At 42.1% G+C, this 14,124-nt stretch overlaps 1 protein-coding gene across 3 annotated transcripts in view; it reads left to right on the top strand.

The window, feature by feature from the left end:
- Positions 1–5,588: 5,588 nt before the first annotated feature.
- Positions 5,589–14,124, top strand: part of TRIM2 (tripartite motif containing 2) — a 120,166-nt gene continuing 111,630 nt past the window's right edge. For all 3 annotated transcript variants that reach the window (XM_007189427.2, XM_028168289.2, XM_007189428.2), the window contains exon 1: positions 5,589–5,680. Coding sequence is in view for 1 of the 3 variants with exons in the window: in XM_007189428.2 (XP_007189490.1) it covers positions 5,670–5,680 (11 nt within the window). In the remaining 2 variants the exon portion in view is untranslated. The remainder of the gene's footprint in view (positions 5,681–14,124) is intronic.

Consider the following 14,124-nt stretch of genomic DNA (forward strand, 5'->3'; position numbering starts at 1 on the left):
CCCAAAGTTAGTAGAAGGAAAGAAATCATAAGGATCAGAGCAGAAATAAATGAAATAGAAACAAAGAAAACAATAGCAAAGATCAATAAAACTAAAAGCTGGTTCTCTGAGAAGATAAACAAAATTGATAAACCAGACTCGTCAAGAAAAAGAGGGAGAGGACTCAAATCAATAAAATTAGAAATGAAAAAGGAGAAGTTACAACAGACACCACAGAAATACAAAGCATCCTAAGAGACTACTACAAGCCACTCTATGCCAATAAAATGGACAACCTGGAAGAAATGGACAAATTCTTAGAAAGGTATAACTTTCCAAGATTGAACCAGGAAGAAACAGAAAATACGAACACACCAATCACAAGTAATGAAATTGAAACTGTGATTAAAAATCTTCCAACAAACAAAAGTCCAGGACCAGATGGCTTCACAGATGAATTCTATCAAACATTTAGAGAAGAGCTAACACCCATCCTTCTCAAATGCTTCCAAAAAATTGCAGAGGAAGGAACTCTCCCAAACTCATTCTTTGAGGCCACCATCACCCTGATACCAAAACCAGACAGAGATACTACAAAAAAAGAAAATTACAGACCAATATCACTGATGAATATAGATGCAAAACTCCTCAACAAAATACTAGCAAACAAAATCCAACAACACATTAAAAGGATCATACAACATGATCAAGTGGGATTTATCCCAGGGACGCAAGGATTCTTCAATATACACAAATCAATCAGTGTGATACACCATATTAACAAATAGAAGGAGAAAAACCATATGATCACCTCAATAGATGCTGAAAAAGCTTTTGACAAAATTCAACACCCATTTATGATAAAAACTCTCCAGAAAGTGGGCATAGAGGGAACCTACCTCAACATAATAAAGGCCATATACGACAAACCCACAGCAAACATCATTCTCAGTGGTGAAAAACTGAAAGCATTTCCTCTAAGATCAGGAACAAGACAAGGATGTCCACTCTCACCACTATTATTCAACATAGTTTTGGAAGTCCTAGCCATGGCAATCAGAGAAGAAAAAGAAATAAAAGGAATACAAATTGGAAAAGAAGAAGTAAAACTGTCACTGTTTGCAGATGACATGATACTATACATAGAGAATCCTAAAGATGCCACCAGAAAACTACTAGAGCTAATCAATGAATTTGGTAAAGTTGTAGGATACAAAATTAATGCACAGAAATCTCTTGCATTCTTATACACTAATGACTAAAAATCTGAAAAAAAAATTAAGGAAACACTCCCATTTACCATTACAACAAAAAGAATAAAATACCTAGGAATAAATCTACCCAGGGAGACAAAAGACCTGTATGCAGAAAACTGTAAGACACTGATGAAAGAAATTAAAGATGATACAAACAGATGGAGAGATATACCATGTTCTTGGATTGCAAGAATCAATATTGTGAAAATGACTATACTACCCAAAGCAATCTACAGATTCAATGCAATCCCTATCAAATTACTAATGGCATTTTTTACAGAACTAGAACAAATCATCTTAAAATTTGTATGGAGACACAAAAGACCCCGAATAGCCAAAGCAGTCTTGAGGGAAAAAAACAGAGCTGGAGGAATCAGACTCCCTGACTTCAGACTATACTACAAAGCTACAGTAATCAAGACAGTATGGTACTGGCACAAAAACAGAAATAGAGATCAATGGAACACAATAGAAAGCCCAGAGATAAACCCAGACACCTATGGTCAACTAATCTATAACAAAGGAGGCAAGGATATACAATGGAGAAAAGACAGCCTCTTCAATAAGTGGTGCTGGGAAAACTGGACAGCTACATGTAAAAGGTTGAAATTAGAACACTCCCTAACACCATACACAAAAATAAACTCAAAATGGATTAGCGACCTAAATGTAAGACCGGACACTATAAAACTCTTAGAGGAAAACGTAGGAAGAACACCGTTTGACATAAATTACAGCAAGATCCTTTTTGTTCTACCTCCTAGAGTAATGGAAGTAAAAAAAATAATAATAAACAAATGGGACCTAATGAAACTTAAAAGCCTTTGCAAAGCAAAGGAAACTACAAACAAGACAAAAAGACAACCCTCAGAAAGGGAGAAAATATTTGCAAACGAATCAATGGACAAAGGATTAATCTCCAAAATATATAAACAGCTCATGCAGCTCAATATTAAAGAAACAAACAACCCAATCCAAAAATGGGCAGAAGACCTAAATAGACATTTCTCCAAAGAAGACATACAGATGGCCAAGAAGCACATGAAAAGCTGCTCAACATCACTAATTATTAGAGAAATGCAAATCAAACTACAATGAGGTATCATCTCACACCAGTTAGTATGGGCATCATCAGAATATCTACAAACAACAAATGTTGGAGAGGGTGTGGAGAAAAGGGAACCCTCTTGCACTGTCAGTGGGAATGTAAATTGATACAGCCACTATGGAGAACAGTACGGAGGTTTCTTAAAAAACTAAAAATAGAATTACCATATGACCCGCAATACCACTACTGGGTATATACCCAGAGAAAACCATAATTCAAAAAGACACATGCACCCCAATGTTCATTGCAGCACTATTTACAATAACCAGGTCATGGAAGCAACCTAAATGCCCATTGACAGATGAATGGATAAAGAAGATGTGGCACATATATACAATGCAATATTACTCAGCCATAAAAAGGAATGAAATTGGGTCATTTGTAGAGACGTGGATGGATCTAGAGACTGTCATACAGAGTGAAGTAAGTCAGAAAGAGAAAAACAAGTATCGTATATTAATGCATATATGTGGAACCTAGAAAAATGGTACAGGTGAACCAGTTTGCAGGGCAGATATAGAGACACAGATGTAGAGAACAAGCGTATGGACACCAAGGGGGGAAAGTGGCAAGGGTGGGTGATGGTGTGATGAATTAGGAGATTGGGATTGACATGTATACACTAATATGTATAAAATGGATAACTAATAAGAACCTGCTGTATAAAAATAAATGAAATTCTAAAATTAAAAAAAAAAATTTTCAGTATACTCATGGGATGACCTTTCAAGGAAGTCTCCTGTTGAATCCAGAAGATAGTGAAGCTATAAAAAGTAAGATAAAACATAAAATTAACCATTTTAAAGTGAACAATTCGATGGCATATAGTACATCTGCAGTTATGCTACCACCACCTCTATCTAGTTCTAAAATAAACTCTGCATCCATTAAGCAGTTTCTCCCCCTTCCCTGCTCCCTCTAGTCCCTGGCAACCACCAATGTGCGTTCTGTCTCTATGGACTTACCTGTTCTGGATATTTCACATAAATGGAATTGTACAATATGTGACCTTTTGTGTCTGGCTTCCTTCATTTACTATAATGTTTTTGAGGGTCATCCATACTGTAGTATCAGTACTTCATTTCTTTGAAGTATCAGTACTTCATTTATCAGTACTTCATTTATCAGTACTTCATTCCTTTTTATGGCTGAACACTATTCCACTGTATGTATATACCACAATTTGTCCATTAATCTGTTGATGGGCTTTTAGAATATTTCTACCTTTTGGCTCTCTGTGGATAATGTTGCTATGAACACGAGTATACATGTATTTGTTTGAGTACCTGTTTTCAGTTCTTTTGGCTACACACCCAGGAGTGGAATTGCTGGGTCACATGGTAGTTGTATGTTTGACTTTTTGAAGGACTGTTTTCCACAGTAGCTGTGCCATTTTCCATTCCCACTAGCAATGTACTGTACAAAGATTCCAGTTTCTCCTTATCCTCCTCAACACTTCTTTTTTTTAATAGCCATCCTAATAGTTGTGAAGTGCTACTTCATTGTTTTGATTTGAATTTCCCTAATGACTAATGATGTTGAGCATCTTTTCATGTGCTTGTTGGCCATTTGTATATCATTTTTGGAGAAATTTCTCTACAAGAACTTTGCCCATTTTTAAATTGGGTTATTTGTCTTTTTGTTGTTGAATTGTAAGTGTTCATTGTATATTCTGCATACTAGACCCATATGAGATATATGATTTGCACATACTTCTCCTGTTCTGTAGGTTGTCTTTTCACTTTCTTGACAATGGACTTTGATACACAAAAGCTTTTAATTTTGATGAAGTCCAATTTATCTGTTTTTTTCTTTTGTTCATGCTTTTGGTGTCCTGAAGCTTTTTTTATGACAGGGACTTAATGCTTTCGAGGAAAACTAGACCTTTTCCAGAAGATAACCTTTACTTTAAAATCCAGAGCCTTGCAAATACAGATGTAACAGCTCCTTTGGAATCAATGGAAGAATAGAAGGGCCAGAAGCCACCTCAAGCACTGTTTAGAGAAGCTACTGGAGGAATCTCGCTTCAATACAAATTAAACATCAGTGGCAGAATCATAAATATTTTAAAATTACCATAGATCAGAAAGGACAGTGTCTTTGAATTATTATTTTTAAAATCAAAGTCAGAAGGCTTGATACAAAATTTGTGGAAATGATTATACTGGGTTGGCTAAAACGTTCATTCAGGTTTTTCCATAACATCTTATGGAAAAACCAAAATGAACTTTTTGGCCAACCCAGTATTTCAACATTTTTCTGTTTCTATGCTAGTTAATTTTGATAGCTACTGTGCTTCCCTTTATAAATAAGGAGACTCTTCCAAATTGCAATGACTGTATTTTTCTCAAAGTTTGTTTGCCTATAATTTACCTGATACCACAAATCAGCCAAATGGATCTTAACTTTATTTTTACCTCAGTGTATTATTTAGAAATATATACAGGGAAAAAAAAAGCCACAGTTTATTTTCTGGTTCTTGGTTATTGTCATAGGGTATTGAAAGGTTAAGCTGATCTAGTAGCTTTACAAGCAGAATTTAGTTAAACTCAGAAGAGAGACAACAGCCAGTGTATTTGCCTTCTCCCAAATACATGGAACTAACTTCTGTTTCATGTGCGTAAGTATGATCAGATTAAGTGAGCATTTTAAAAAAAAATGTGAGGCATTTATATTTGGGGAATAAAATAAGCCCACTTCTCTGGGTTCTGAAGACAAACGTATCAAATCAAGCATTTTCTCTGTAGATGTAGTGAGTACGTCTGATCGGATATTATATTCAACAAAATAAGTGGGTCATGAAAGCATTGTCCTTGGACTTTGTTCCTTTCCTTTGTTCTTTGATTGAAAAATTCCATTCTACCCCAACGAATACTACATTTTTTATCCCCAGGAGACCAGAGATGGCTAGTGCAACACAAATGTCTGTGAGTTCTAAAAATATATATTATTATGTGCGAGGCACACAAACTCCTCCTTGAAAATGCTCTGCAAGCGGTGATTAAACTTTTCAACTTGGACCCCTTTCATGCTGCTGGGTTGGGCCTTCCAGTGTTCGCTCTCTGTCTCCCCTTCTTCAAAATGAAACACAATATCTTAAGCTAACAGAACCCAAAGAGGCTGATCATTGGCTCCCATTGTCCCCTGAGGCTGCAGCCCCGCCCCCTTGGCTTGTGCTGACAAGCTGTTTATATTTTTGTAAGGGCCACCCTTTAACTGGGCAGCCTGATGACTATAATGGATCCGATTGTCTGTGGGCTGCAGAGAGCTGAGTCCCCACATCTGAGGAGGCTGGGGCCCGTCTCTGATGCACTGGAGTGGCTGATATGGAACACCGGTAAGGGCGCTTCTCTTCTAAGTGTGTGGTGATGCTTTTTCTGGGCTGGCTGGTTGATCCTGAGCACTGTTTTGGAGAAACAAGTTGTGATTGAATTGCTAGCTTTTTCCTGGTTTTAATTTTCTGCCTGCTAAAGACGGAAGGAAGAGATTGGTTCTCTGGATTTGCAGGCGAAGCTCATAGGGATCCCTGTCAACACTGCCAAGAAAGGAGCAGGGAAGGAAAAAATTGGGGAGAGATGCAAGCAAGCGGGTTTGACACCAAAGCAACACGGAAGAGGCAAAGCGTAGGGCTACTTCGGTGATGCTGTGAGACTCAAAGCCTGTTTTATTTTCTAACTTAGCTGTTCACAGACGGGAGTTTAGCTTTGCCACTGTGGGGTTTCTGTAAGCCAGCTGTTAGCCCGTGTAACTCAGCCAACCCGCTTTGAAAGGGTCTAAGATCTGCTGGTGTTTTCAAAGGGCAAACCGTAGTAGTCTTGTTTGCCATAAATAGTTCTATTCAGAAATTTGGGAACGGTTTAGAGCTGCAGGCTGTAAAGTTTTATTGCCCCATAAAAGTGCTCAGAGGGTACTAAGGCCGGCTGCAGTGGGGCTCAGGAATGACGGAAAGCCACGGGCGATTAGAGCATTTGTCCTTGACTAGCCAAGAGAGAAGCCCGTGGAGCCAGAGGACATCACGTGAGAGGTGGGGCTGAGCCCTGAAATGGGTTTCGCCAGCGCTCCTGGGCATGTCAGTGAGCGAGGGCAGAGGGCTGTTCATCGGTGCCTGATTTCATGACCCTGGATGCCCCCTGTGGCGGAGTAGACACCTCTCCCAGGGCAGAGGGCCACACGAGGCGAGGGAGGAGGTGTGCTGTTGCTGGGCGATCAGCAGGGGCGAGCGGATGGACCGTCATTTTCTTTCTTATTCTCTCTGCCCACCAGCTGGCTGTTTTAAGACCCACACTGCGTCCTGCAATGGAGGCAACTCTCGTGCCAAACGCTTATCGAAGAGGTGCTAGGGGCTCCTCACATCCCAAGGCCGGCAGGGTTAGGAACCAGGATGGCTTCACGTTCTTTCCTTTTCTCTCCTGCCGCTCTCTTCCTCTTCCTCCCTTCCTCGCTCAGACATTTACAGATCCCTAGTTACTATGTGCAAGTCCCTGGGGACATAGAGCTCAGAAGCATGGTGTCGGCCCTGGAAGAATTCACAGTCTGTTGGAGAACCACCAGGGCAGAGTTATGATAGAAATATGTACGAGGCGCAGTGGGAGGGTGGGCGGGAGCACCCTTAGCCAGATTGGGGATATCAGTGAAGGCTTCGTGGAGAGAGGGAGGATTCCAGAAGGGAGTCTTGAAGACGGAGGAGGAGTGGGTCAAATGGACATGGAGGGAAGGGTGACTAGTGCTAGAAGTCTCTGATGTGGTCGGTCAGTGGTGGGTCTTGTGAACATCTGTGTACCAGGGCTGGAAACCACTGAGCCAAAGGGTCCAGAGGCAGGAGGCAGTATTCAGGGAACAACTAAACTGCTCGTTTAGTGTGGTTGAAACCTAGCATGTGAGTGAACGAGTGATTCTGGCTGAGATGAAACTGACAGAAAATGAAGCCAAAGAAAATTGTTCCATAAGGATGAAGCAAAGTGGCAAGATCTTGACACCTGTTTTATCAGGGTAGTAGATGTTTAGGGATCCGTCATCTACTTTTTTTTCAATATAAATTTATTTATTTATTTGTTTATTTATTAATTTATTTATCTTTGGCTGCACTGGGTCTTTGTTGCGCACAGGCTTTCTCTAGTTACGGCGAGCGGGGACTACTCTTCGTTGCAGTGCACGGGCTTCTCACTGCGGTGGCTTCTCTTGTTGCAGAGCACAGGCTCTAGGCGCGTGGGCTTCGGTAGTTGTGGCATACGGGCTCCAGAGCGCAGGCTCAGTAGTTGTGGCGCACACGCTTTGTTGTTCCGCGGCATGTGGGATCTTCCCGGACCAGGGCTTGAACCCGTGTCTCCTTCATTGGCAGGTGGATTCTTAACCACTGTGCCACCAGGGAAGTCCTCCATCATCTACTTTTGTGTTTGTTTAAATTTTTCATAATAAATTTTGTAAAAAGTAGGATGCACCAAGACCAGAACATAGCTCAAACAGAGCTGAACTTGAATCCCAGGTCTTCTGGTTTCTAGTGACTACTGGAGACTTTGTCGAGTTACTGAACCCCTCCAGTTCGCATTTGCCTCACCTGAAAATGGGAGTAATAATGTCCACCTCACTGGGCTGTTAGGAGGATTGAGATGACAGAACATGTAGACATCCCTCCATAGCGTTTGGCATGGAATCATCCCTTTTCCCTCTCAGATGAACCGTCTCATCCATTCTGATTGAGGTTTCTAGATGATGCTGTAGAGGGTTCCAAGCAGGGAACCTTGAAATATTCTGTAAGCTACACAAGCAAGAACCTGCAAAGCAAGGTATTGAGCTGTAAGCAAATCTGGGGCTAGACAAGTGGCCTGAAAAACATCCATACCACAGACTGACACGTGTGAGTTTACAAAGGTTAGCCCTGCAGATGGCTAAGGGACAGAGAGCCCAGTGACCTTGGCTCTCCCAAGCCCTCCCTACCTAGAGCAATGGAACCCCAATTTGATTTACATTTATAATCCCTTGCATTTCACGTATTCTCTGTCTACTTAAATTGTCAAGTGAGACACACTCACACCACCACTCACATGCAATTAATGATAATTAATAAGCATGCAATTTGGTCATCCTGGATGTTAAAAGGACCCATCAAGAAAGATGGAAAGCAGATCAGAACCATAGACAGGGATTTCATCCCCTGGGGAGCCCCTGGGAGCCATTTAGATAAGCATCATCTCACCTCAAGCCAAACCTGCTGGGAACACGATCCCTTATCACACCTGCAGTCCTGTTCAGCCTTTCAAGGAGAGCATTTCCTGGTATGTAGGTCTTTAACTACCAGGTGTGTTTGCCCACTCTTGGCCCTTGCTTTCTAGTACCATACCTGATGAGTCAACACTGAGGGAACGGCACACTTAATGTTTTGCAGCTGTTGTGCAAAATAGAACTTCAGTGAAATTCCTCAACCGGTTGACTGTATAGAAACCGCAAGGAGCCAAAGGGCCAACCTCTGACTTTACAAACACCAGATATGCTTCTTGACACCGGTCTCTGGAACTAACTTGGCAAATGCTGTCCATCCTTAATGGTTGTGTAGGAGGAAGGTATTTAAGTCTAGAGCATCCTCAAAGCCTCGGTACAGACCTGGTCAGGGCAGGCCGTGTTCAATGTGTGTTCTTCAGTGTGTTAGGGAGCTAAGCCTATCTTCACTGAGATCCCACCAGGGACCCTCCAAGGACAGAGTTCTCATTGGGTGCATTTTCCCCCCTCCGACTTCTCCCACTCTGCCCACAAGGGTAAAACAGAGTTCACGCTGAACTTTGAAGCTGTAACCTGGCCTCAGAACTATGTACCATAAAGAGCACTCACGTGTTTTCCAAGGTAGTTTCAAGTCCATATAGTTTCCTAGTTGCAACACTGGGTGATTTCACTTTAACTGCAGGAGCTTTAAGCAGAATCTTTCTGAGGAGCCTCTTAGTGCAAAAGCCCTGTGAAATCTGCAAGGCCACCTCCTTCCATGGTCCTCAAGCGCTCGGCGGGCACCTGGACCATCACTGCATTTCCAGGACTGATCAGGAGAGCCGAGTCTCTTTGCTGTGTCACTGACACACAGGTTCTTGCACTGGGAACCAAGCGACAAAAACCAGGACTCTTAGGATACAGGATTCCTGACCTGTGCTCCTCACTGGATGATTCTATTATCTTAAGAGCATTTTTAACGAGAAAACAGCAGCCATCGGTGATTTCTCAGAAATGTGGCCCATTTCAGTATACCCTCAGGGTATTGTGTCTTCTGGATACTCTCTGTGATCTGGGCACACTGGGGGCGCAGCATAAATATTAATTAATGCCAGTCTATTAGGAAAAGAAAATGGAAAGACCCCTCTAGCAGTGACCCTACAAGCCCCAGAGGGCTTGCTGGAACTGTGACAAGGAAAGGCAGTGACACGGCCTGAGAAAAGCAGCTTTCTTCCCACACTCAGCTCAGGCACTGAAGCAGGGGTGGCATTGTCTGCGCTGTCGCTGGCGGGTGGGAGAGGTCCCTGGCAGCCGCCCAGCGTCCCCCATCGCTGTCCGGGGTATTCAGGGAACACGGGCCTCCTTGCCGACCGGGGCTCCCCAGCCGCCGTCTGCACACAGACCTGGGGCGCATTACGAGGGGCAGGGTCCTCGGGGGAGGGGAGCTGCCGCTAGGGAGGGGACCTGGGCTCAGGGCGGAATCGGGTCGGGTGGAAGGAGGGCTTGGCGACCGCTGCTCCTTGTCCTTTCCGGGAATTGGAGTCACTGGGTCAGAGAAACGTCTCAATACCTTCCGGGTTTCCAAGGCTGGTTGTAAACCTGCTCCTTTAGGGTGGAAACACGTCCTTGTATCCACACCCCTGTGAGGGCTTTAGGATCCGGGTGGGGAAGGGAGTCCCATCGGAGCAGCTCCCAGTTCTTTCTGTGGAAGCTGATACTGCAGATCTCCTCCCCCAAGTGGTTGTAAATCTCCCTTCTCCTCCATTTTTGTTCTTTAGTCTCTGAAAAGCCTGAGAAGGGGTTGGGGGCGGCAGGCAGGGAGAAGAAAAGAGGCGGAGTGGGGCGGGGCTGGAGAGGAGGAAAAGCTTGCAGCTCCTTCCTCTCGCCAAGGCTTGTTTGTTACTGCGGTGGGAGTTTTTGTTTGGGGGCCTTTCGTTTTTCCTTTGAATCAGAGCAATCCGTACTGGTGCAGCCCGTGGAACTACTCTTTCCAGCTCGTAGCCCCCAGGCCGAGGCTTGTGTCTCTAAGTCCTTCTATTAACGCCAAGGGAACTTAGGTTTTGTTCTGATCTCCTCCAATTCCCAGGCACGTACTTTCCCAGCCCTGGACTGGGGAGCTTTGTGCGTGTGGTAGATCACAGAGCCATCAGGCTCCAGCACTTAAAATGGAGGGACTAACACTGATTAAGCACCAACTGTATGCCAGGGACTGTTCTAAGGGCTTTGTGTATATGAACCAGTTACCCCTCCAAGGTAGGTATCATCATTCTCTATTTTCAGGTGAGGAAACTGAGCCTCGGAGAGTTAAGAAAATTGTCCAAGGTTGCACAGCTGGTCAGGGGCAGGCTGGCATTCTGGCTCCGGAAGCTGCATTTTTAACCAATATGCGATACCGGCCCCTATTTCTGGTTATTTAACTTCTTTCAAAATTTTTTCCTATTATTGATAATATAATGATGAATGTTTCTGTAATAATAGCTAATAATTCTTAACATTTATTGAACTGCTTACGGTGACAGGCACTGTTTCAAGTTCTTTATGCATCGTAACTAACTTAATCTTTGTGACTACTATTAGTACTGTTTAACCAATGAGAAAAATGAGACCAGAGCAGTTGGTTAAATATTTTGTCCCAGGTTGCACAATTAGGAGGTGGCAGAGGTTATCTCAAAGCTGTTGGTCTTATGATGCTGTCTAGACATCGGTCTGTGACCACACCTCTGATACTGCTTCAGGAAAGATTCTGCAGCTGGAATTAATAGGGCAGAGGATAGAAATATTTTTAAGGATCTGGACATATATCACAAAATTATTTTCCAGGAACACTGGATACTTATGCTAATTTGTATTCCCATGAGTGCTATGCAGTTGATTAAGGAATCTAAAAAGTTGGGTGAGCCCCTGGGCGACGTGTCCATAAACCTTTTGGATTTTGTCAGTGAATCCGGGCATTTACTATCATTAATGATATTATTTTTATGAAAATAAAATATATGTCTGCCTCAAAACTACATTTCGGTGGGAGCATCTGAGGTGCTGGTAATGTTCTGTTTCTTGATCTGGGTGGTGTTTACCCTGTTATCACAAGGATGAATTATCCTTGTGATAATTCATCAAGCTATTGCCTTAGAACTTATGCACTTTTCTGTTTGTAATTTATACTTAATAAAAGTTTATTTACACACTACTATGTGTAAAATAGGTAAACAACAAGGACCTATTGTATAGCACAGGGAACTATATTCAATCTCTTTTAATAACCTATAATGGAAGAGAATCTGAAAAAGAATATATATATGTATAACTGTATCACTTTGCTGTACACCTGAAACTAACACAACTTTGTAAATCAACTGTGCTGCAATTCTAAAAATTTAGAAATCAAAATTTATTAAAAAAAAAAACTGTCAGGGACTTCCCTGGTGGTCCAATGGTTAAGAATCCGCCTGCCAATGCAGGGGACACAGGTTTGATCCCTGGTCAGGGAACTAAGATCACACATGCCACGGGGCAACTAAGCCTGTGCTCTAGAGCCCGTGAGCCACAACTACTGAAGCCTACGCACCACAACTACGGAGCCCGTGCGCTCTAGAGCCCGTGCACCACAACTAGAGAGAAGCCCGAGCACCACAACGAAAGATTCTGCATGCCACAATTAAGACCCGTCGCAGCCAAATAAATTAATTAATTTAAAAAAAAACTATTAAATATAACCTTTTGGAAGTTAGGGATAGAATACATTGGAATCCATTGTAAAGAATAAGAAAATGACTCAGTCATCACCATGTTTTCTCCACATGTTGGATAAAAGGAGATTTTACAAGAAACAGTTTCTTGATTCCCTTTTTTCTCATCTCTAATATGAAAATTGAATAGACATTAAACCACAATATTCCTAAGAAATACAGTTCTAAAAAAGTCCTTTGCCTGTTTCTATAGTTTTGGTTTTGTCCAAGAAAGGTTTTTTTCTTTGAAACTTCAAAAGTATGACGCAAATTTAAAATAGTCAGAGTTATGATGAATGAGTTTTTGGCAAGGATTTGAGAGCAATGATTATGACCCCAGAGAGAGTTGTTCTCTTTCTGTCTTCGCTTTCTAATGTGTTCTTCCTTAATATTTGGTTTTGAGGTACTGGGTTCTGTGATATGGCCTGATGCCTCTATTCAGTAATGTCCCTAAAGACTCAGGTACATCTTTCCATGGCTAATGGATCAGCCCAAGAAGATCAATATATCATCATTTCAAGAAAACATTATAAGAAAGTATGCTCTTACTCTAATGGAAGCCAGTTGCAACTTCCTTATCAATTTCCCAATTGTTTTAAAATATTATTTTAGTGCTTATTTCCCTCTACTGACTTTATATTTGATCTAAAATTAATTATTTAGCCCCATTCAATTTCTTAGTTCCTGGACTCCAGTTGTAATTTTTATCAGTTTTTATTCCTCTGCCACAGAGGACTGAAGTGGCTGCAGGATGAGGACCTTTCATGACACGACAAAAGGAGCCATGTTTCCCAATTCTTCCTTTAGTTTCTACCCCCACCCCCTGCCAAAGTCTCAACGTGAGATTCTGCAAGTTCTTTGATTAAGTTATTAATATTCCTTTATTTAGACTGACTTTCTTCCATTTCTACCAAATATCTCACCACTGTGTTAGTCGGCTCAGGGTGACATCACAAAACACCATAGGCTGGGTAGCTTAAACAACAGAAATGTATTTTCTCACAGTTCTGGTGGCTGGAAGTTCAAGATCAAGGTGCCCACATGGGTGGGTTCTGATGTGAGCCCTCTTCCTGGTTAGTAGATAGCAGCCTTCTCACTGTGTCCTCACATGGTCTTTTCACTCTGCATGTGGAGACAGAGAAATCTCTGGTGTCCCTTCCTCTTCTTATAAGGACACTAATCCTATTGGATTAGGGCCACACCTTACAACCTCATTTAACCTTAATTATTTCCCTAAAGGCCCTGTCTCCAAATATCCCTGAAATAAATGGGGGTAAGTGCTTCAACATATGAATTTGAGGGAGGGCACAACTCAGTCCATAACATTACCAGAGTCACTACAATTAAAATTAAGCTTTGTTGGGACTTCCTTGGCAGTCCAGTGGTTAAGACTTCATGTTTCCAATGCAGGGGTGTGGATTCGATCCCTGGTTGGGGAACTAAAACCCCACGTGCTGCACGGCCTAAAAAGAAAAATTAAGCTTTGTTTTCCCTTTCAAAGTAGGTCTTTTTTTCCCCCTAGTGTTTCTCTTAAATGACATTTAATTTTTTAATATGTAAAACATTTTTGGATTTCTGCTAACTGTACTATGGGATTCCAGACATAAAGAAGACATAGACCCTACTCAAGTAGATGCCTCCAGGAGTTTATATAAAGTAATGAAGGAGATGATTGCATGCACAAAGAACCAGAATACCTGGAAGGCTGGAGATTCTTTAAAAGACACCGTGCTATGCTATAGGATTCAGAGGAAAAGATTATCCTCCTCCAAGGGCCACCATTTGAGCATCATAATCAGGGACAGGCAGGCTGTGGACTGGGGAAGATGTAGACAAGGCCACACCAGGCTCAGCAGGAGTGGGC

Source organism: Balaenoptera acutorostrata, chromosome 5 (genome assembly GCF_949987535.1).
Source record: "Balaenoptera acutorostrata chromosome 5, mBalAcu1.1, whole genome shotgun sequence".
NCBI classification, from domain to species: Eukaryota; Metazoa; Chordata; class Mammalia; order Artiodactyla; family Balaenopteridae; genus Balaenoptera; species Balaenoptera acutorostrata.